The sequence below is a fragment of the Lissotriton vulgaris genome, chromosome 5 (genome assembly GCF_964263255.1).
Source record: "Lissotriton vulgaris chromosome 5, aLisVul1.2, whole genome shotgun sequence".
Taxonomy (NCBI): domain Eukaryota; kingdom Metazoa; phylum Chordata; class Amphibia; order Caudata; family Salamandridae; genus Lissotriton; species Lissotriton vulgaris.
Window position 1 is genome coordinate 109,005,590 of NC_141693.1, and position 24,252 is coordinate 109,029,841.

The 24,252-nt window shown below is 47.4% G+C and overlaps 1 protein-coding gene across 1 annotated transcript in view; it reads left to right on the forward strand.

Annotated features, from left to right (window-relative positions):
- Nucleotides 1-24,252, forward strand: part of LOC147710315 (solute carrier family 53 member 1-like) — a 255,214-nt gene that overhangs the window by 221,670 nt on the left and 9,292 nt on the right. Inside the window, exon 14 of the mRNA XM_086919346.1 lies at nucleotides 7,623-7,759. Coding sequence (XP_086775472.1) covers nucleotides 7,623-7,759 — 137 coding nt within the window. The remainder of the gene's footprint in view (nucleotides 1-7,622; nucleotides 7,760-24,252) is intronic.

Here is a 24,252-nt window from a genome sequence, read left to right on the forward strand (position 1 = left end):
TTCTACTGGAGGGTGGTACTTTACAACTCTCCCTAGGTTCGATATTTTCCCTTCTTGGGTTTTGACTGCATTCTTGAAAAGTTTTGTGATTTTTGTGGGACTGCTGTACTCTGACCAGCTTGCCTTCCCTGTGGGTGCTTTGATTTTGATGTTGTCACCTACTTTGAAACCAACCTCCCGTGTGGCCTTGCGTTGGTCGTAACCTTCTTTCCTCACCCTCATGGCTTGTTCATGTTTCCTCAGACTGTCCATTTCTTTGGTTCGGTCCGACCACCCCTTGTGCCATTCCATCCACCCCGGGGTGAGCTTAGTGTTGGGTGTCCTTGCGCGGAGCAATTCGAACGGGGTGACGCCCGTCGTCTGATGCGGCGTGAACCTGTATGCTTCCAGACGCCTCCACACCTCTTTTTTCCAACTTATGCCACTGGCTTTGGCCAGCTGGATGCTCTCCTTGATGGTTTTGTTAAAGCGTTCGACCATGCCATTGGTTTCTGGGTGGTATAATGCGCATCGCTTGTGTCTGATGCCTCTTTCTTCTAGGAAGTCCTCCATCTCTTTCGAGCATAGTTGCACTCCGTTGTCAGTGAGGATGTTGCTGGGGAGCCCCTCTCGGATAAATACCTCCTGCAAGAATCCGATGCCGGTCTTAGTCGTAACTTCACTGACGAGTTTTATCTCCGGCCACCGAGAATACAGATCTACGAGCACCAAGATGTAAGGTGTCCGCAGTTCCCCAGACATCGGGCCCACGATGTCTAAAGCCAACTCGTCCCATGGTCCTGACGGGGCGGCCTACACACCATGGGTGGTGTCTGTTGCTTCAGGACCTTGTCGCTATTGCAGCACGGGATGCACTCCCTGATTCTCCATTCAGTGACCAGGTCCATGTTCGGCCACCAATAGCTCTCCCTGAGTCTTTGCTTGGTCTTAGTGATACCTAAGTGCCCTTCGTGAGCTATCTCGACCAGGTTGTCTCTCACAGTAGCTGGTGGCACGAGCCTTGTTCCCCTGAACAGGCATCCGTCAACAATGGTTAACTCGTCCTTAACGGCCTGGAAAGGCCGTAGGTCTTCATCACGTTTGTCACCGTGCTTCCATCCATCCCTCACTCTTCTGCAAACTTCCTCCATAATCTTGTCCTCTTCCTGTGCCTTTCTCCACGTTTCTTCACCCAACGCCTTCTGGATGGTGCAGACATTCTCGACCATGAATCCTTCTTCATCTTCATCTGTTTTTTCTCGCATTTCACTCACTTCTACATCACTGACGAGTCTGGACAGGCAGTCAGCTGCAAGGTTTTGTGTTCCTGGGACATACTCGACATTGAATGTGTACTCCTGGAGACTGACCACCCAACGCCTTATCCTACTGGAGATGGCATCCAAGCCCTTCTTGCTGAACACTTCTACCAACGGTTTGTGGTCGGTTCGGAGGGTGAACTGCGTACCCCACAGGAAGTCTCTGAATTTACCTACTGCCCAGGATACCGCCAATGCCTCTTTTTCGATGACTGAGTAGTTGTTCTCAGATTTTTGGAGTGACCTTGAGGCGAAGGCTACGGTTTCTTCTCCTTCCACGCCTTTCTGGGTGAGGACGGCTCCCAACCCTTTTGCACTTGCATCAGTGGTGAGGATTGTTGCCCGGCCGGGCAGGTAAGACTTCAAACTAGGGGCTTCTGCAAGAGCTCTCCTTACATCCTCGAACTCGCTCTGGCATTCCTGGCTCCATTTGAATTTGTTTTCTTTTTTCAGCAATAGCCTGATGGCGTAAGTCCTGCCTGCTAGGTTTCTAATGAACTTTCCATAGAACTCCAACATCTTCATGAATGATTTGATCTCGTCTTTGCTTTTGGGGGGTGACAGATTCACAATGGTGTTTTGCAGTTCGGCCTTGGGACGTATGCCTTCTGTCGTTATCTTGTGACCCAGGAAATCCAACTCAGCACAGCTAAAAACACATTTGTTCTTCTTTACGGTAAGACCTTGGGACAAAAACCTCCTCAGCACACATCTCAGTCTCTCATCATGCTCAACTTGGTTCTTGGCGAAAACCAGCACGTCATCCTGGTAACACATGACGCCAGGGATGCCTTTCAGGATGTTGCCCATGATTCTTTGGAATACGGCAGCCGCCGAGACTAGGCCGAAACGCATCCTTTTGAACTTGTAAGCGCCCATGGGTGTCACAAAAGCAGTGAGTTCCTGAGACTCCTCGTGAAGTTTTATCTGGAAATAGGCCGAGGTGAGATCGAGGGTTGAAAACACCTTGGCACCCTCTAGCATGCTCATCATTTGGGTGATGTTCGGCAAGGGGTATCGGTCAACAACGACCTCTTTGTTGAGTGCCCTCAAATCAATGCAGAGCCGGACTGACCCATCCTTCTTCTTCGCTGCCACGATGGGCGCCAACCATTCGGTCGCTTCCACAGGTTCGATGACTCCAGCCTTACACAGTTTCTCCAGTTCGGTTCTGACCTCCTCCTGAATGGCTATGGGGAGTCTTCTGACCTTTGCCACAACAGGCTTGGCATTTACCTTCAATTTTATTTTGTGACAATAGTTCTTCAAACACCCAAGCCCTTCCCTAAACACCTCTTCAAATTCTTTAGTGATGTCAGACCCACATTCTTGTATCTCCTGTATCAAAATCTGGGGATCGCTGTTGGGATTGAGATACACCCCCAAACCCTTCTGAGCACGCCACCCCAAAATGTTGTCTCCTACAGTGGATACATATACTTTAGACACAGTAGACCTGTTTCTGTACTCAATTCTACTCAGAAAGTATCCTTTCATGGAGATGGGGCGCCCCGCATACCCTCCTGGCCTCAGGTCTAACCTCTTCAAGATTATCTTCCCTTTAGACACACGTGAGAACTCCTTGGCATTGATAATTGTAATTCTAGAACAGGAGTCAAACAATGCCTCTAGGTCAACCTCCCCTACTCTTATGGTGTCTTTAGGACTATCAACTCGATCTTCATCAACCTGTGCTGTAACTTCTGCACACATGGGGTTTCTCTGACCGGGCGCCTTCAACTCTTGCACTTGCACAACAAGCTCGTCGCACACCACATTCGTTCTGTCTCTACTCTGTCTACTGGCCCCCTGCCCACTCTTGCAATATTGCTTGAAATGGCCTTTCTTACCACACTTGTTACATGTGAATCTGAGGGTGGGACACTCCTTGTCGTTGGCAAGGTGCCCTTGTTTGCCACACCTGTAGCAGGTGCCTTTGAATGACCCTCCTGGCCTGCCTTCCTTCTGTTCCTTGCCCACTGCCCTCTGACCCTTAACTACAGACACAGTCTCACATTCAGACACCACCTCATTGACGTTGGTCTTGTCATCGTTCTTTTTCTCCCCTGCATCTTGCTTAATCTCCTTGACGCACTGCAACATGTGCTCTACCTGCTTGGCTATGATGAGAACTTCTCTCAACGGCGGGTCATCTTTAAGCCATAGCACTTCACGCACCCGCTCCATCCTGCAGGTCAAAACAAACTGGTCCCTAATTCTCTCTTCGCTCGCTCCCCCAAACTTACGCGTTGCAGCTAACTTCCTCAACTCAGACACAAAATCTTCTATGGATTCCCCATCTTTTTGTGCCCTCTTACCAAAATGGTACCTCTCCATGATTGTGCTGGTCTTGGGGAGGTAGTGTAAATCTAACTTCTTTAGACTAACTTCAAATTCATTGAGACCCCTTGCCTCCTGTGCCCCTAAATCTGGGAGGTGATCTAGGACTTCCTCTCCCTCTGCGCCCAAGTAATGGGCCAGCAATGCAACCTTCCTTTCTAGTCCTAGGTTGGGCCCACACACAGTAGCATAGTTTAGGAACACTTTTTTCCATTTTTTCCACAGGATGGTGGGATCACCTGGGCTGGTTAAGAAAAAAGGTGGAGGGGTCACACTTTGCATGCTTACTTCACAATAGACAGAGAGAAACTTTACCCTTCAACCGTGTACTATGAAACCTGCCCCTAGAAAATCCAATGCTTTTCTAAAAATGTTTCAAAATTGTTGTGCCTTCTTGGTGCAGTCTCTCAGCACTCTCAGGACAGCACTCTCAGGGTGATTCAATTTTTCCCAATGTGCATGTTCTTCTTCAACTGCTCCACGGGGGTCAAAAATCGCCACCAAACCTTCACAAGTGCAGGACAATTCACTGAGAAACCACAGGTAGAGCACAAACTTCCTCATGCACATCACCCTAGTCGCTTTCAGTTACTGTTCATTCACAGTGGAGGCAGTGGACTGTTACTTTCATGTGGTGCACACCACTACGCTACACCCTCATACCAATGTGACTTGGCTTCGGCTTCACAGAGATGGCGATGCAAATACAAAACCAGAACCCTTCAGTGCATAAGGATGAGCACTATTCAGCACGGAACCTGTGCACAGTCCAGGTTGTTCCCAAACTGTGCTCTCAAAGTGCCAACACACCAAGTTGCTTTCCCTAATGCTTTTCCACTTCCCACGCCGCGCTGGCAGATCAACCCACAGTCATTCAGGGATGTGGTTTAGATTTTCTGAATGAGGTGCACTGTCCCACTGCGCTCCTAGGCTCCTTTCTCCTCCCACGTCGCGCTCCTAGAGGCCTCTAGGTGTTCTAGTCACGATCTTGGAAAAAGCCTAGACGCTCCTTACTTCCTCACAGCGCCGGCAAGTTAACATATACCAGCAGCCCAAAACGCTTTGCTTCATAATCGGATGCACTACACCTCCGCTAATTCTCTCTTCTCGCGCTGCCCTGAGGAGGGAGGATTTACCAAGGGAGGACAGTCTTCACACGTCCCTGTGGTGTCAACACACAACGCTGCCCTGTAGCTGATGAAAAGGGGCGCGCGGTGAAAGTTTCTGGTGAAGGGCTGGAAGCTACGCGCCGGGCTCTCGCTTTCAGTTCAGCTCCGGTGGCGCTATAATTGGCCGCTGGCAGGCTCCGGCAAGAACCGGGAGATTCCTCACCTTGTCAGCTGCTGATGTCGGGGCTCGCCACACGAACGTGGGCAGAAGGTCTGGGGTCAGCGCGCAGGGTCACCAACAGGCGTACCTCACCTCCAGGGTGTCAGTCACACGTTCTTCCCCGGGCATCTACGATCCCTCTGCCTTCTTTCGAGTCGACAATACGTCCTTCCCTTGAGCTGCTTCTCACTCCGCCGGCTCTTCGCGTTTCAGTCAGTTTCACTTAGACTTGTTTCTTTTCCCAGTCGGCCGGCTGGGTTTACTCGAGTCAGCTGCTGTTCTTATCTTTCCTTCCGACGGCTGTGCTCTTCTGGGCGTGTTGAGGTCACAAGAGGCTATAACCCTCGTCGCCAGTGTAGAATTCACCAAAAGATACCAGTACTCAGGGTGGTGAATGACAAAGAAGAGTTTATTCTACGATACAAACTCCTGTGACCTCAGCCACAGCCTCTCGAACTGCTGTCGCCTCAGAGTGTCCCCGGCGCTCGCCTTGGAACGCTGGTCGCGGTGACATTCTAAGTGATGTCACCGCGAGCAGCACCATCACACGCAGAGCCGCCGGGGGAGACAGAAGAGGGAGATACCACAAAGAGGCTACCTGGTCTAGCCTCTGTCCGTCCAGGAACCATGCGGGTTTCCTTTTTTTATGGTAGTTTATTGTCATTACTTTTGTTTTGTTTAAGTTAATTGTTAATGAGTTGGTTTTTGAAAATGCATTGGTTTTGTCAAGAAGGTGTTGGAGACCGACGGGGGACCGACTGATGAGGACTAGGTCGTCTGCGTAGAGGAGGTTTGAGAGCGTGATGTTGCCTAGTCTTGGGGCATGAGATTTAACTGTCTCCAGTTCGCCAGGGAGGTCTGCGAGAAAGAGGTTGAACAACATGGGGGCTAGGACGCAGCCCTGTTTCAGACCTTTACTGATATTGGTAATCCAGCAGGAAGAAAATAGGTTTTGCAGAAAGTTATTGAGCACCCCAATATCTACCTCCCAATACATATGTCACAAAGAAATCAATATTAATTTTATAACTGATTTTATTGGGGCACGTCCGGCACTTATGTGGATTACAGTGTGGAAGAACGAAGCAGCCTCCCTGACGCAGCATATTATCAAGGACTGTTTACGCTGTGATAAGGGCTTAGAAATCCCCTGGCTGAGAGGTGTACTGAGTAGCTTGTGCAGTATAAAAATGGAAAGTGTTTTATGGGACCCTACATTAGCAGCCTCAGTTGCAAAAAATGAATTGCAGAACACCCTGCACTCCCTATATAAGAACAAGCGGGAGATGGCAGAGGCCAGGAAAACAACTGTGCGCAAGTGCATGGTCATTGAACGGTACAGTTATCCGCTCCACATGTACTTATCTCTAAAAAAGAGCCGCTGGGAGACGGGCTTACTGTATCGTTTAAGAGCTGGTACAATTTGATTTGCACTTTGCTTCGCACTTGATCATAGCCCAAATTCGAATTTTAACTTGTGTCCTTGTGATGGGAGTAGTGAGCAAACTATTATGCACTTTATATTTTTTGTGCAAAAACTATATCAAATATTTTAAACAGTTTTTATGCCTCTATTTTAATAAAAGAAGACCAATTAGCTTGGAGGTAGCATATCGATCAATACTAGATTTGGATGATGTTGATCTTATCTTTCGTATAGTACTTTTCTAAAAACTGCAACAAGGGCGCGGAGAACCATGATGGACCCTTGATACTGTTTCTCATAAACTGTGAGGTGTTATCTATTTTAAAAATCGCATATACTGATATGTTGGACAGTTTTGCACAAGTCACTTTTTGATACCTGTATATTGGATTTTAGATTCTTGTATTAACTATTGTAATGTATTTGTTTTGTGTGCTTTTATGGGCACTATCGTATCCGAATAAAGTTGAACTGAACTGAACTGAACTTTGTAGCTATGGAGCTGTTCTGCTGCCTCTCTTTTGCGTAACGCAGCAACTTTACCTGCTGCCCTGTGTTGCGTCACTTCCATTGAAATATGGGGCAAAGTCCGACATGAGCATTGCCTGCACCCCGCGTGCTCTGAAGCTTTCAGCAAGCCTGTAAGCGAATAGCAATCTTTTTAAGCCCCTAGTCAACCTTCCTAGCTCATAGCGCTCTACCAAGCCTTATATGTTCAAGTTTAGCCTGGCACCATCTTGCCAGCTTTGCAACCTCTACTAAACATTGCAGACTCCTAGTGAATACGGCAAGGCCCTAGCATGCCATCTGGACCAAGCCTTTAAACCATTAGCTAGCATTCAACCTTTTAGAAAGCATTGCTGCTTCCAACAAGCCTTGCAAGGTCCAAGAAAGGCTTGCACCTGCAAATCGAACATTTGAGCTCCTAGAAAGCATGCCGATTTCTGAGAAAGGGCTGCCTCTGCCATCAAGCATTGCTAGCATATACCTCAAACCAAACACTATATACCCCTATACATTTTGAGACTTCAAGGGCTTAAGAAGCAGTTCTGGTTATGGTACATGCAGACACAGCACAGGGCAGCATCTTGCTTGAAGCAGATGTCGGTACGTTCGGCACACAGCAGTAAGTATTCTAAAGAACGTCTGAACTGTGATAATGATGCAGCAGGGCCAGGTGCATTGATGGTATGTTCCTGCTCTCTCTTAATCGCTCTTTATTCTCACAGGTCTATTACTACATTGCCATATTGGGTGATGTCCTACTGCGTATCTCCTGGGTCATCAATATTTTTTTGTCACAAGACCGACACTCTGCGGCTGTGGAATGGACAACCTGCATGTTTACAGCTTTGGAAGTCTTCAGGTAACATTTTCTATCCTAAAGAATATTTCTAGATATGCATGAACTTCAAGATGTAGTTGGGTATTTAAGTAACAACATTCATTGCACTCTTCCAAGAGCAATCCTTCTACTTGGGGAAACTAGCTTACAAGGGACATATTTAGTGACCTCACAAGAGATATCCATAACTTTTTCAGTTTTGCCCCACTTTTGTCAATGACTTCAATCTGGGTATAAAAGAATCCTAATGAAAATAAAGCTTATTGGCAGTGTCTCCAGCCAAGGTACAGTGACGAACCGAAATTTATTATGGAAAAGAAACATATTCTATAGTCTAGGATCAATTGTGTCCTCATACAACAAATGGCTTTCTTACAAGGAGGTCCAAGAAAGAACCACTCTTTGGACATCCCTACACAAGTACAATTGAGGGTAGGCCTCGGTCACGTCCAGACTTCCATCCACCCATCCACCCACAACAGAAAACCCGGAAGAGCCTCAATCAGCTCATTAAGAATCATGTTACAATGTATCCAGCAACACAATAGAAAACATACATGACTCCTGTAGCCCCCTTCATGCTGGTCGATTTACTATGGGCCCGATTCACAGAATTAACTTAAGACAAAATCCTAAACTTACTACCATTTTGGTATTCACAGAAGGCACTTACTCATTTTGGTATTCACAGAATGCACTTACTCATTTTGGTATTCACAGAAGGCACTTACTCTTTGATGAGTAAGTGCCTTATGTGAATACCAAAATGAGTAGCTTACTCATTTTGAGTAACTTACTCATTTTGAGTAACTTACTCATTTTGTGTAACTTACTCATTTTGGTAGTCACAGAAGGCACTTACTCATCAAAGAGTAAGTGCCTTCTGTGAATACCAAAATGAGTAAGTGTCTTCTGTGAATACCAAAATGGTAGTAAGTTTAGGGTTTTGTCTTAAGTTAGTTCTGTGAATCGGGCCCTATGACTTTAATGGGTGATCCGTGTGGGGTCAGTCACCTCCTACAACGTATTTATCCCCAGTAGTGGAGTTGTGTCTCCGTAATGATATTCTGCACATGTTGTTTGCTCAATCCCAGTTGATTGATCCAGTTAAATGACAGAAATATTCTCGGGTCATGCAACAGCACACAAAATGAAAAGGGTAACACGTATGGGGTCAGAGAGACTGTGGTGAGCAAGACTGACCATATGGCTAGAGCAGCCTCCACTGGATCATCAGTATCTAGGCGCGGGGCGTGGCTTGGACGCCGATCGGGATGGCGGCGTGAGCTTGCAGCTCCGCGCAGGGTCCCGCTATTTCTCCTGAAATCTACACCCGGGGAGACCCCTGATCGGCGCAACTGGCCTGCAGGGTGTTGGGGAACCACTGGAGAGTGGCTGAGAGCTCTTGGGGGACCGCTAGTGCCACCGAGACCTTGAAAGACGAAGCCCGAGGTGTTGCCCGGAGTGCGAAGAAAATGGCGGCGGAGAGGGTCGATGGCCTCTGAACCGAAACCGGGAAGGACTGGCGTCGGCCTGCGGGGTGGCCCGCCTTCTGCGAGATTGGAGTTACGGGGGCGCGCTGGCACGGCCCTGTGGGGCAAAGCTGGGGGCCTGGAGGTCAGCTGGACTGGTGTACAAGTTGAACGCACTCGTTTATACCTCCCCCCTTCCCCTCCCCCCGGCCCTGGCGACAGTGGAGCGGGCGGCCCTGGCACTCCTGGTTCTTTGAGTTGCCGGCACAGTAGAGGTACTCCATCCCGATAACTGTCGGTGCGCACGTCTCCCGGCAGGGGTCACCGGGCCTTGGAGAAGATCGGGTGTGTCCATGTGACGACGACGGAGGTGCCTAAGATGGCGGCTGCGGGAGGGGCAGCCATCACGGAGCAGGGCTGGGAGGACTCAACCGCGCTATCCCAGGTCGGTGAGGCCCGAGCCTCCCCGCTGATGATGGAACAGGAGCAGAGGCTGAACCAGCGCCTAGATACTATCTTGGAGGCCATCACCTCGACTAAGCAGGACATTGCGCAGGTCACCACGGGGCTGGGTCTCCTGAGGGCGGATCATGCCAAGCTGGCGGACAAAGTAAAGGACCATGAGCAGCTGCTTCTAGACCTGAAACCGGCGGTGGTGACCGCGGAACACAAGATTACGGACATACTCAACCGTTTGGACACGCTGGAGAGACGTGCGGAGGATGCCGAAAGCCATAATCGACAGAACAACGTGCGGGTCGTAGGCCTGCCGGAGAGAATTGAAGGGGATGATGCGGTGGCCTACATGGAGAACTGGTTCCGGACGGTGGTGGCGCCGGAGGGCCTCTCATCCTTCTTCACGTTGGAATGGGCACACAGGGTGCCGGCTCGCCCACCGGCGCTCGGCCGCCCCCCTAGACCGATGGTGGTGAAGCTCCTCCATTATAAAGATCGGGACCTGTTAATTCAGAAAGCTCAAGCATTGGGCCCATTTGAGGTGGAAAATAGCCGAGTCACGATTTTCCCGGATTATACGCAGGCGGTCCAGAAGGACAGGGCATCCTTCCTGGTGGTGAAAAAGGAGCTGAGGGAGGAGGGCATCCAGTATTCATTGCTCTTCCCGGCTAAGCTGCGAGTAATCCTGGATGGGAACACTCAATTTTTCCAGACTCCTGATGAAGTGTGGTCCTGGTTAGAATTGTATCGTGCCGGCACGGTCAGGACTGGCAAAAGTCAGCAAGAGAGGCCTAAACCGCTTCAGGTCCGGAAATCCCAACGGATCCGCTCCCGCAACAAGCTTCAAAGAGCGAAACGGGAGGCTCAAATGGCTGCGGATAAAAGAGGGGCGCTGGCGGCGACGGCGAGCATCACACGGTCGCAACAGGAGAGTGACCTGCTTGTATCGGACTCTGGTGAGGACGGCGGCAGGACCGGAGAGGACTTATCGGAGGCGGAGAGCTCGAAGGGCCCGGCGGTCACCCCACAGACATCCGACGGGATCTTTAATGGCTGACTCATATATGGGACTTGTGACACTGTACTTCTTTCAGGGCAGCATTCAGTTGGTATTAGTAGGGCTGCCAGGTAGGGTGTGGCACTGGCACTGCGGGATGGAAGGCGCGGGGCGCGGGCTCCGCCTGCCCGTGGTCGGCGATAACTCACCCCCTCGGGGCCCTTAAGGCCTTCTGTGGTGGCGACCACAGATTAGTCGGATGTGTGTTTTGTTTAAGGTTTGGATCAGGGCTGAAACTGGGTTTGTAGGCTCTGTCCTGGGGAGTGGGGTTTGGGGAGTTTTTTCTATGATTCTGTTGGGGGGGGGGGCAACTGCTACGATGTGGGTAATGAATGGCTGCACCTGAACTGGATCGTTATGCTTTGGCATGGGGACGTTACCTAACTTGAAATGCCTAACGTGGAATGTCCGAGGACTGCGAACTATGGTCAAACGCCACAAAGTGCATGCTTATTTGGTGAGGCGGGGGGTCCAGATTGCAATGTTGCAGGAGACTCATTTAACTAAACAGGAATGCACTGCGCTACAGAAGAGATGGCGAGGTCAGGTCTTTGGAACCACTTATTCCGCGTTCGCTAGAGGGGTCCTGATATGGGTCCGAGCGGGTGTACCGTTCCAGATGTTGAATCAGCTGGTGGATCCTGAGGGTAGATATGTGGCGGTGGAGGGAAGGCTGTATGGCCGGGATGTGGTTTTGTGCTGTGTATATGCTCCGAATGTTGACCAGGCTCGCTTCTTTGATGGCTTATCGTGCTCATTGGCCTCTTTCTTGGCGGGTCCTGTGCTACTGGGAGGGGACTTTAACTCGATCACCGATGTGGCATTGGATAGGTCTCACCCACCACTGGTTGATTCCCCAGTACGTAGACTAGCTGCACACAGGAAGGATTGGCAGGAAAGATGGGGGCTTCTGGATGTGTGGCGGGAGCAACACCAGGGTAGTAGGGATTATTCCTTTTTCTCAGCCCTCCATGCTCTACACGTCAGGATCGATTCGGTCCTGTGCAGTGGGCCCCTAGCTACATTGGTTACTCATACGGAGTACCTGACCAGGACCATCTCGGATCATAATCCTTTGTTGGTGCACGTACAATGGCAGCGTGCGAGATCCGTGATTCCAACATGGCGGCTTCGGCCCGACACCTTGGAGGACTCGGTGTTTAGTGACGCGGTCCAACGGGGCATAGACCAATACTTTGATGAGAATGAGGAGACAGCTAATAGCAGGTCCACTGAATGGGACGCGATGAAAGTGGTGGTGAGAGGAGTGTGCATGGGTAGGTTTTCGAATGCCCGAACGGCGGTGTTGAATGCGCTTGCTAGGGCGGAAGAGAAGTTGAGGGATCTGGAACAGCGTACACCGGACCGACCGGACTTACAAGCCCGGTTATTGGAAGCCAAGGAGGTGGTGGCTACCGAAACGGAACGGCTGCGGAGTTATGATTATAGACAATATGCCATCAAAGCACATGCTGAAAGGGATAAGGTAAGCACGTTACTGGCCAGGCTCGCTAATCCTGAACTCAGAGGCTGCCCAGTCTTGAGCATAAAAAATGCATTGGGGGAGATGGTTTATTCACAAACAGCGGTGATGGAATGTTTTCGGACCTATTATGCTGAGTTGTATGAGAGTCAACTGGGGGTGGAGGCCTGGGAGATCAGTGATTACCTGGAATCGATGCAGCTCCCGGTGCTGGATGACGATGATGCGAAGGACTTGGGGGGACCTATCACGCTCGCCGAGATCAGGGCAGCCATTAAACATATGGCGAGGAACAAAACGCCAGGGGTAGATGGCCTGCCGATTGAATTCTATCAGAAGTACGTAGATAGTTTGGCGCCTAGATTACTGGTGGTGTACGGGGAGGCTCACAGGCTGGGGAGTCTGCCCGGATCAATGAGGGAGGCGTTGATAGTGCCATTGTTGAAACCCGGCAGAGAGGCGTCGGATGTACGGTCATACAGGCCGTTGTCTATGTTGACAGTGGACTACAAGATATTGAGCCGTATTTTAGCCACTAGGTTGGCCCCGCATATGACCAGGCTGGTGCACAGGGACCAAGCGGGGTTTATCCCTACGAGGAACACGGTGCTTAATATTCGTCGTCTAATTGGGATATTGGACGGCACGACGGAAGCGGACGGTGACCAGGCGGTGTTATCTGTGGATATTGAGAAAGCCTTTGATAGTCTGGAGTGGGTCTACTTAGAAGAAGTCCTGGTGAAGTTTGGCATTGGAGAGGGGTTTCGTAGATGGACAAAGGTGTTGTATTCTTCGGCTACAGCGCGGGTACGCCTGGGCACAATGGTATCTGCGGATTATCCAGTTTGTAGAGGGACGAGACAGGGGTGTTCGCTCTCCCCATTGCTGTTTGCACTGGCGATGGAACCGTTAGCAGCGTGCGCCAGGTCAGGAGTCATGTACGCGGGGATCGAAAGAGGCGGGCAGTCGCACTATATATCTTTGTATGCAGACGATTTGCTGCTATATATAGCGGACGCGGAGCGGGATCTGGAGGGGGCGATGGATATGTTGTCCGAGTTTGGTCGGTTGTCGGGCCTCAAGGTTAACTGGACGAAGACTTGCATCTTTCCGCTCAGGGCAGACACGCCGTGTCCTTCTCATGATATAGGGGTGGTCTGGGAGCCATCTTGCTTCACTTATTTAGGAGTCCGAATCTACCACGAGGTCGCGAACTTATTGGAGGGTAACATTGGGCGATGTGTAAGAGCGCTGAGAGGCTGTATGGCCTTTTGGGATTCCCTCCCTTTGTCAGTGTTGGGAAGAGTGGCCCTACTGAAGATGGTGGCGCTCCCACGGCTACTTTACTACTTTCGCACGCTGCCCATTTGGATCCCTCAGAGGATCTTTAGGGACCTGCGGACGATGATAATCGATTTCCTTTGGGGGCACGGTCGCCGTAGGGTGGCATTGAACACCTTGCTTCGACCCAAGCTTGAGGGGGGGATGGCGGTCCCCGACTTTGAGTTGTACTACTTGGCCGCGCAGCTTCAGGTTCTCACGCAGCACGTGGCTAGGGTATTTAGGGGGCCAGAACACGAACGAGAGCACGGTATACAACGTCACGTCCTGGCTTATATTATCATGCAGCAGAGACTGGAATTGCGAGGCCTCACCATGGAGGAGAGGACGCTCAGGTTGTGTTGGCAAAGGAGTCTGAAGAGAGCGAAGGCGTCCCGACCGTATGCGCCGGAGATACCATTGGGAATGTTGACTGCGCTGCCGCATGGGGGCGATTGGTCTCCGCTACTGGAGTGGGAGGAGCTGGGACTGCAGGTGGTGGGGGATCTGTATCTTGATGGGACGCTGGTCCCCTTCCAGACGCTGCAGGAACAGTTTGGGCTGCAGGAGGGGAGCTTCCTCTTGCATGCGGCTGTGGTAGCGGCGGTGCAGAAGCACTGGAGAGGGGGGGCTCATTGAACCGGAAACGACTATGGCTTGCCAGTATGTCGTGATGGCCGCAGGTACCTTTAAAGCGGTGACCTGCCTCCATAATAGGATGTTGCATGAGGGGTTGGATCCGCTCCTAGGCCTGAAATCGAAGTGGGAACTTAGCATTGGTAGGCCCATTCCGGACACGGTGTGGGGTCATATCCTTAAGCGTACGTGGAAGGGTACTAGGAACGCGCGCTTTCAGCAGGTACATTTTTACGTGTTGCACAGGGCTTACCTGACCCCGGAGAAGATTAAACGGTATTTCCAGGTGCAGGAGGCGAGATGTCCGAGGTGCCTGGCACTGGAGGCTGATCTAGATCATTTGTTATGGGGCTGTCCGAAGCTGGAGATTTACTGGACGGAGGTTGGGGAACTCCTAAATGCAGTGACCGATCGGGAGGTGGATTTTGACATGGCGGCGTGTTTGTTGCTCTGGTTCCCACACACGAAGAATACTAAAGTGACGAGTAAATTCATTGATCTGGGGCTGATACTGGCGCAGAGGGAAATCACTTGGCATTGGAAGTCCAAGGAGGGACCGTCCGTGAGTAGATGGGTGAATGAAATGCTGAGGTGGTCTGAATGTGAGAGTGTGCTCCGTATGAGACAGGCAGTCAAGCTTGACAATGAAAAGAGCCTAGAACTGGCGAGAGCGTGGGAGATGATAGTCCAGGCGTTGCGCGATTCCATGGTGGAGGATGAAGACTGAATTGCTTGTGTATGCGGGCTCCATGAGGTTTATGAGTATAGAGGTACCAATAGATCTGTAGCGAGACCCATAGTAGCGTTAGGAACATGGCCCACATCGATAGCGGTTGCTGGGGGGGGGGGGGGGGGGGGGGGGGGAGGGGTTGTTTTGGGACTGTTGGGGGGGGGGTTAGGCACCGGGACCCTGGTCGGGAGGCAGTAGTGTTCCCCGGGGTTGGAACCGCCCTAGCGCGACGGGAGAGTTTGGAGAGGTGGCGGGGTAGAGATAGGGACACATGGAACTGAGATGATAGGGGCCCACCACCGAATGGACTGGGGGTTAGGATTATGAATATCGCCTATGTGACCGGACTGTTAGGGTATGCTAGACGGTGTTGGGGGAGGGTTAGGTGTTTAAGGGGGTAAAATGCAGATACGCAAATCGTTTATTGACCACTTGTCCCTCAGGGATGCTCACTGTGATGTTCTTGCTGGAAGTTTGGATTACTACGCCGCCCGGCCTCCGGGATACGGGCTGAATGGCTGTGTACGACCTATGGTTTACTTGATCCATGCGGGGGGACACCATGAGTGTGCTGGTTGATTTATTATATGCAATGGTTTCTAATTCTGCAATAAAAACAAATAAAAAAAAAAAAATCTGTATCTAGGCGCCACTTTCTAAATTTCCCATTACCGTTGGAGTTTTTTGGTCACTAAAGTACCTTCTGTCCCCACTGCAGTAACTGCTTCAGAGATAAACAAATTAGCAATAGGATCAATTCCCTACACATGGTGGGGGAATAAGATGGCATAGAAAGAGTGGCCATAAACAGGACAACCCTTCACGCACTATGCACACTGGCCATTGTCCCACTAAATATTTTTTCACCTCTATATGACGTGGAGGATGCAAGAGGTGGCCGGACACGTTAGCCACCAACATTTGGATGACTTGCTTAACCACCCACTTCTAAATGAAGCCCTTGCTTTACAGCTAAGTAACCAGAAAGTGCAAATCACAGGACATGTCTTTCTTTTATGACCCAACCTGGGCTCTCTCTGATGAGGGAATGCGAACAAGGGGTTAATAACGCTTAACGCTGTGTGTCCGTCACTCGGACTCTCCACCCTTTTATACTCTTCTATAATGGCATCTTGTGGAACTACTCAAAATCTTTTTTCCTTAAAAAGAATTAGTAATGAGATATTGAAGGTTCTACAAATGAAGGCATCTATCTCGGCCTACATTCTACATTAAGATCTACTCTCCTGCTCCTCTGGTGTTAATATGTATTCAGGTAACCTGTGTTGCTGAACACTGAAATCGTAATGTGACATTTCTGCTCCAGTATTCCTATTTTTAAAGGTGCCTGGTATGTTTTAGCATCAAACACTTCAGCTGTGAACATCACCAAATAGCTGTACATAGCAGTTACATTGTTATAGCTTTAGAAATAACCACACTAGAAAGCTTCAAGGCTTGATACAGCTTCATACGCATTCAACAAAGATATAATTATGTGGGAGGCTCTCTCATTGTGGTATGTCAGAATATTGAGGACAGATGTAGCAACCTACAAACATTGTGTGACCTAACTATTGAATACCAAGGTATCATGAATGCAAGTATATATATGTAAAATGTAAATAGATTTACTTATTAATTGCACAAACATATAATCTGAAGATAAATGTGTTTCAAGGTACACATATGTAGAGTTAGGTATATAGTAAACCCATACATGTATGTATATATTCACTGAAATTTTCTTTTTTTAAACCTAGAAATTCACTGACAAAAACGAAGGTTAAAGGCAAGTCATAGTTAGGTGAAAATGTCAGTTAAAACATACAGTTTTCAATTAACAAAACCACTGAAGTTCACCAGGGAATGTTATCTCAAGTAACTATAACTCATGCCCTAAAATAACTCTAACGTGCACCCCCACCATACACAGTGGTGATGCCATTTCAGAAGTTGTGGTGATGTTATCAATGATGCCATAGAACATGTCTTGAGTGATGTGATATGTGAATTCGTTTTTGGTTTTCAAAGTGGGCGCCCCAGTGCACGCCTGGGGCACCCACATCACCAAAATTGTATGTGGCAGCAGTGAGAGCTCTGCAGCCCCAGCCAGCTCCTCAGACAGCACCCATAACAGATGCCAGTGGGAACTGGCATCTTGTTTACAAAGTGGGAGGTAAGTGCCCTGGTGCCATACCCACCCAAGGCTCCTGCATGCCTTTATTTGATTGGGGGCTGTGGGGGGAGTGTCTAGGCTCCAGTGGCGCAAGCCAGCTTACCTGGGCGGAGCACGCAACCTTTTAAAAATGTTGGTGGGTCCCCGGTGCCCAGCCGGGGCAACCACATGCCACCTATTGTTGGGGACTGTACAGGGACTTCCAAGGCACTGCGGACCCTGCCGGCTCCCCAGCCAGCACAAGAAGTGGTTCTGGCATGAGCCAGCTCACTAACTTTGCTCCCACTCAGAAGGAAGCACCATTTTTACCTGTTCCCACCCAGGTGAGAGCAAAGTTGTGTTCCCTCCCTGGAAGAGTCCAGTCCACCCTCCCGTTAATATTATTATACCGGGAGATGGGGTGTCCTGGGCCTCTTGAAGACTCAGGTAAAGGGACCCCATTCTCCCCCCTCCAAAAATAGGTATGTGCTGCTCCTGGGCGGCCCTAGCCCAGTGGGAATATAGAAAATAGGCAGGAGACAGATGCGAAACCTCTGTGGCGTGATACGTGCATTAATTTTAAGCCCTAATTTCTTAAAACCTACTGAATATATGTATACCACATCACAATATGTACACTCTCTGGATCAAGCTTTCTGCCACATTTGGTGCAACTCTGTTCAGTAGTTTTTGCGGTATCGCTGTTCAATTTTGTGATGTAAACCTTTTTTGGAGTCTCCTTTTTCTCAGACCCCTCACAGATCACTGAAAAACTTTCTAGGAAGTAGCTGAGGCGGATGAGACTTTTTTTCAGACAGTTTTGTGAAGATTTGTCAAACAGCCCCAAAGCAAAGTTGTATATATAGATTGCTTCTTTTACGGCCTTGTGTCAGGAGGGGGTCACATGTGTAGTACTACGGTGAATCAGTCCAAGACACAAATAAGGGCTCTTTAAAGATACAGAAATGTTGAAGAAATTATTTTATTTCTCCAAACATTCAACTCCATTCTGCACGTTGCATGTGTGCTGCACTGTGCGTGGCGCTATACAGAAAGCGCAGCAGCAAAGGGGATGACAGCAGACACAGGTCATGCTTAGTACATATAGCTCTGTGCTGCTTTTTTTTCTTTTGCAATGCAGCACAGCAATTTTTGTAGGTGTGCATGTTGCACTATAAATGAGTAAATCTTTCCCTATCGCTAAGAGTCAGAACCGCTCCAGTCAGTATCCTCCAATTAGGGGCTCAATGATTAGAGCGGCAGACCCTGATGCAGAGGTCTAGCCCTGGACCAGGGTTCAATTCCCCACCTTAGCGGGTCTTGGGCTCAAAATTCCACAGACCTGATAATTCTCGCCTCGGTGCCTATTCCAATCACGGAGTCCCACTCTGCAACTCTGGGCAATAGCTTGCTTAATCTCCACAACGGCCCCCACAACGCTAAGGATGCCTGGCCTCCACCTTGGGGGCGCCCAGGAGTGGACGCCTCACAGGGAAAGCCAGGATGGGTTCCACAGCGGTATTCGTACAAGTGCCTTGAGACCCTTGCGGGTGAGTAGTGCGCTATACAAGCATCAATTTACATTTACTTGTGTCGTTGGATAGTCCTAGCCAATAAGTAAATTCTGACTCCAAATGGACAGCACTGGCAAAAATGGCACCAAGCATTCAGGCAGAGCAATCCTTTAAAATAACTTAGTTTTGGTGGACGCATCACCACAGAGCAGCAGTTTTACCAACCACTTGGTCCGGGTATGCTGCCGACTTCCCTGACATTTTGTGGAAGCATAAAGCACGCACAAGTTCTGATAGAACCACAGGTAATACCAGCCAACATAGAGCCATCAAGCCAATCATTATATGGGGAACGTTTAGCTCAGCAATCCAATTTGCTTCGTTGTGTTGCATCAAAGAGAGCAAGAAAAACATAGCAATATTTACTAAGCTATGGTGCCCTCACTCTGCTACATATTTGGCTGCCCCGTGCTAAGGTGTACGCCCTTGTACAATAATGTCAGCATGTTTGTGCTCTGTCAGTCAGAGGTTTTGAACTGCAAGATGCTCTTACAATACAAAATACTATTATTTGACTTTGTAGCAGGGACGCGTTCCTTGGATGAAGTATGGGCGTTCCCACGCATCCACTTATGAATGTTGGTACATTCACAGATTTACAAAGAGTTGTAAGCCTGGGAATGCGTCAGAATGGTGCGCCTCCCAGATCCAGGCATAAAGAGAAGAAATATATGTATTTTTCCTCATTACTCCCTTTTTCTATGCGTAATGCATTCCGCATCACACATAGAAAAGGGAAAATACCTTTAAGGATTGTTTTCGGGCAGGAAATGTTGGTTTCTGCACAAAAACAATCCTTCCTATAATGCAGGCACCCTTGTTCTATGGTGCAAAGGTGCCAGCATTGGCACGCGGCAGCACATAGTGCACCGGCTCAAGGAAGCAGCAGAAATGCGCCATATGTTCGTAATATTGTACATTTATAATGTCTCCCTTTCACGCAACATTACACCGCAAATTGCCTTGCTGGGCTGCACTGCATGAAAGTAGTAAGTCTGGCCTTTCATTTCTTCTCTCAATGGTTTTACATGTGACCCTCTCACATGAGCACAGGGTGTTGAGGACTTGATTCCCAGCGAGGCTTTAAAACTTTCTACATGCAGAAACAGAGGCCTGATGTACTATTATTCCATTTGCGTAAGTCATAATTAATTGAGCACCAACTTTTTGCAAATGGAATAGGATTTTGCCAACCGAGCTATGTGGGGCAGTTTACAAAAAAACGTTTTGCAGGGGGAGGGTGGCATAAACACATTCCTTTTTTTTTTTTTCTTTTTTTTTTTTTCTTTTTTTAAACTTTTTATTGTAAACAAGCTAACAGGAAAAAAATACAATACAAATATGTATATCCAGGACATTAAATACATTAGAGAAATAGTTAAATAATACAGCAAATATTGCAACAAGGAGGGAACAAAGAGGTATCATCAAAACGGCAAAGAAAGATCATAGACGTCCAAAGTTGCTGAACGTGGAGATAAAAAAAAGGTATATAAGTTTATAGATTTCATACAATGTCAAAGGAAATAACAAATTAATATCAAGTTGAGAAGCAAGTTCCCCAATATCTTTCAAATTTTATCAGTGAGCGGCCTCCCCTTAGGTTAGCTAGGGCAGATTCCATGGAATGTATTTCCATTACTAGAGCCCACCAATTCCAGGCCGTAGGTGGATCTATAGCAATCCAGGCTCTTGCAACAGTTAGTTTAGCACAAGAGATAAGTATGGTTGCCAAAGGAGAATGTGGGATTTGGGTAGGTTGATGATCTAGCAAAACTAGGTGGGCAGTAAGAATAGGCAAAAAAATATTCTTAATTCTACAGATATCTTGAATCTCGTCCCAGAAAGTTTTAAGCTTAGGGCAGGAAAACAACATATGAACTAAATTAACGGCTACCCCAGAGCATTTGGGGCATTTTGTGCGGTCTGTGAAATCGGGATTAGGGGACCATCTGGAGACTCTTTCAGGAGTATAGTAGAGCATGCACGTTGTTCTAAACTGCTGTAGCCTAAGGCTGGATGATCTTACTAGCTTGTTGATGTTAGAAAGGGAGTTCGTTATTTGCTTCGGGGTGACATTAGAGCCAAGTTGGACCCCCCATTTCTCCGCTAGTTTAGGCAGGTCATTTGTTTTATATTTTAATAATAGTTTATAAGCCCCACTAATAACTGATTTAGTTTTTTTAGAATATAAACAAGTCCAGATGTCACAGTCTGCAATGCTTCGAATCTTTTTTTTATTAATTAAGAAATCATGGATCTGTAAGTATTTATATCTGGCATTTTCCGGTAAATCATATTTAAGTTTAAGCAGATTAAAATCAACAAATCCCTGTGGGCCATATAAGTCAGCCAAGGTACTAACTCCCTTCTCTGCCCATATATTATTGATATTATCAGAAAATGCTCTTGGAAGACCTGGATTACCCCAAAGAGGTAGCATCGGGTGAAAGAACGAGGTCCTGCAATATATCAATACGTTCTTCCATATCTTTGTTATATCCCTGGCCGTCTTGAACCTTACCCTCTTGAAGTAATTGGGGTCATTTGCTCTAAACAAAAACATGTTTGACTCTTGCTTCAACATAAGATAGTGAAAAAATATGGTTCCTTCCTTATGAAATAAAGAACGTAATCGTAAAAAAAATGAGGACCAAAAATACAACTTAAAATCTGGGAAGTTAAGCCCACCCTCACTTGTGTTATTTTTCAAGTGTTTCAGCGATCTTCTTGTTTTTTTATAGCCCCAGATAAAGCTGTTTAAAACCCCATCCAATTGTTGGAAAAACCGATTATTCAATGCCAATGGAATAGATCGAAATAAATATAAGAACTTAGGTAATACCTTCATCTTAATAAGATTAATTCTGCCGATAATATTCAGAGGTAACCTATGCCACTTCTTTAAAAGTATAGCAGTGGATTTGATTAATTCATTATAATTAATATGATTTATTTCTTGTATTTTCGCCGTGAGTTTAACACCGAGATAGGTAACTACCTTGCAAATCTCTGGAGTAGCCGTGGAGGGGGAATAGTTGGCAACAACTTGTGTCTTCTGTATGTTAAGCCTATAGCCAGATACTTTCCCGAATTTAATTGCCTCTAGTTTAATTCCTTTTAGGGCCTTATTTATGTCGTTTGTATAGATAGCAATATCATCCGCATATGCAGTCAGTTTAAGCTCTTGAGAGCCAGAGCTAAAGGGCATGATTAAATTTTGCGAGTTAAGAGCCATTAAAAAAGGTTCCAAAGAGAGAGCAAATAAGAGGGGTGAGAGAGGGCAGCCCTGGCGAGTGCCACGCATAATTGGAAAATCTGAGGAAGTTAGACCATTATAACTAGTGCAGGCAAAGGGATTGTCATATAGAGCCTTAGAAAGTTTCCACTAAACCTCATTTTAAGCAGCGTGTTCCAGAGATAGCTCCACCCCACTCGATCAAACGCTTTTTCCGCATCTAATAAGATCATGCCTAGTGGGGTGGATTCTATCTCTGCGACATCGAAAGCCGTTATAGCCGTGTTTACATGTGAGGTAGTGTCTCTCCCGTGAATAAAACTATGTTGCTGGATATTGACAAGTTGAGGCATAATAGGTACCAGTCTGATTGCGAGGAGTTTAGCAAATATTTTTGCATCTGTGTTTATCAATGAAATTGGCCTGTATGACCCTCTCTCTTCCTTTGGTTTGTCTTTCTTTAGAAAAAAAACTATTTTCGCCCTATTCCATGATTTGGGTGCTTTTCTATTCATCCCTACTGACTGCATAACTTCTAATAATAGCAGATCTAATTCGGATAAACATGCCTTATATAACTCCAACGGAATAGTATCTTCCCCTGCCGCTTTACCCACGGGCAAATGATTAATAGCCTGATGTAGTTCTATCATGGTTAAATCATCAGACAAGGAGCTCAGGTCTACGCTATCAGCTGCCCGCATTGCGTATTCCTCAATATAGGCCCGTATAAGATCCGGATCTGGCTGATTCTCTGGGGTATAAAGAGTTTTATAGAACTCAGCAAATAGCTCTAAAATCTCTTGTGGTTTATTATATATCTTGTTATCTGACCCCCGAATATTAGAAATTAGAGAGCCTGCTCTGGACTCAGACACCTTATAAGCCAAAATGCGGCCAATTTTGTCCCCCCCCTCGTATTGCGCAATTTTATATTTACGAATATTTGCACTATGTTTCTGATAGAAGCTTTTCTTTGCATTGTTTTTTAAAGAACTAAGTTTAAGATTAATATCCGTGACAGTTGGTAAATTATGTCGAAGTGCCAGGGCCAGTAACTCTTCTTGATTAGTTATTTGTGATATTATCATAGCTCTGCGTTGTTTAAGTTCGGCATTTTGTCTATACACATAGGCCTGTGTGAAACCCCTTATGCTCGCCTTACAGGCATCCCATACTACAAGACAGGAGGCCGAGTTCTTGTTGATACTAATAAACTCGGCAAGATGTGCTTTCAGCTGCGAAATATAAGATGCATCTGAGATAAGATATCTGGGAAAGGAGAACATTCTGGGGGGAGCTGTGCTGTGTGGTGTGGAAAATGATATAATTATAGCGTTATGGTCAGAGGAAATGCGGGGGCATAGGGTCATGGAGCAAGTCTCTAATACATTATCACTGACTAGAGCCATATCTAATCTTGAGCATAATTTGTGGGGTGCCGAATAATATGTATACCCAGATCGACTTGGGTGTAGCTGACGCCAGGCATCTTTAATATTATGTATACGACAAATATCTAATATAGCTGCCCTAGTCTTATGCATCCGTTGGTGGCTATTAGGTCTGGTTGTATCCAGATTATAATCCATGATACAGTTAAAATCACCCATAATTATAATTTCCCCCACCCAGTCCAATAATTTTATATTCAATTGGTCAAATAACATTGGTTCGTCTGTGTTAGACCCGTACACCACACATAATACAAATGTATTGTTTTCATACTTAAACTGCATTATTGCCCATCTGCCATCTTTGTCATGGGCAGTCTGCAAAACTTCAACTCTTACGCGCCTATCCTTAAGTATTGCAACCCCTCTTATAGATGTCCCAGCAGACGAGCAGACCATAGTTTCATATCCTAATTGGTTAAGTAGTTTCCTATCTTTCCAAATAAGATGTGTTTCTGATAGCAAACAAAAATGCGGTTTATATAATTTCAATTCTTCGGAGACCAAGGATCTCTTGCCTTTGCTGTTCATACCCGCTATATTCCATGCTAAGCATTTTATTTCATGCATTTAAAAAGTGGTGAAAACATCGGTTCCTATACCCGGTAAATAAACAAACGTTGATAATTATATATAGAAAAAAACAACTGTAATGGGGACAAAAACGTCGTAGATTCTTGATCTCTCTCAAACGATTAATATCACATCTAGTATGCTTCAAATTCAGTGCCATAATGTCCATGTCCTGTCTATCTTCAATTAAATCCCTGTTAGCCTGAAAACTTGTTTTAACCATTTTCCTCCCACCCAAAACCCACCCACCGAGACCTGCGGAGAAGGTCCCCCCCTACCCCCCCTAGTACCTACCCCAGCCGGGGAAGTACCGACCTTCAGCTTCAGCTGCCGTTGGAGAGGCAGCTCTTGTAGAAGATCGCC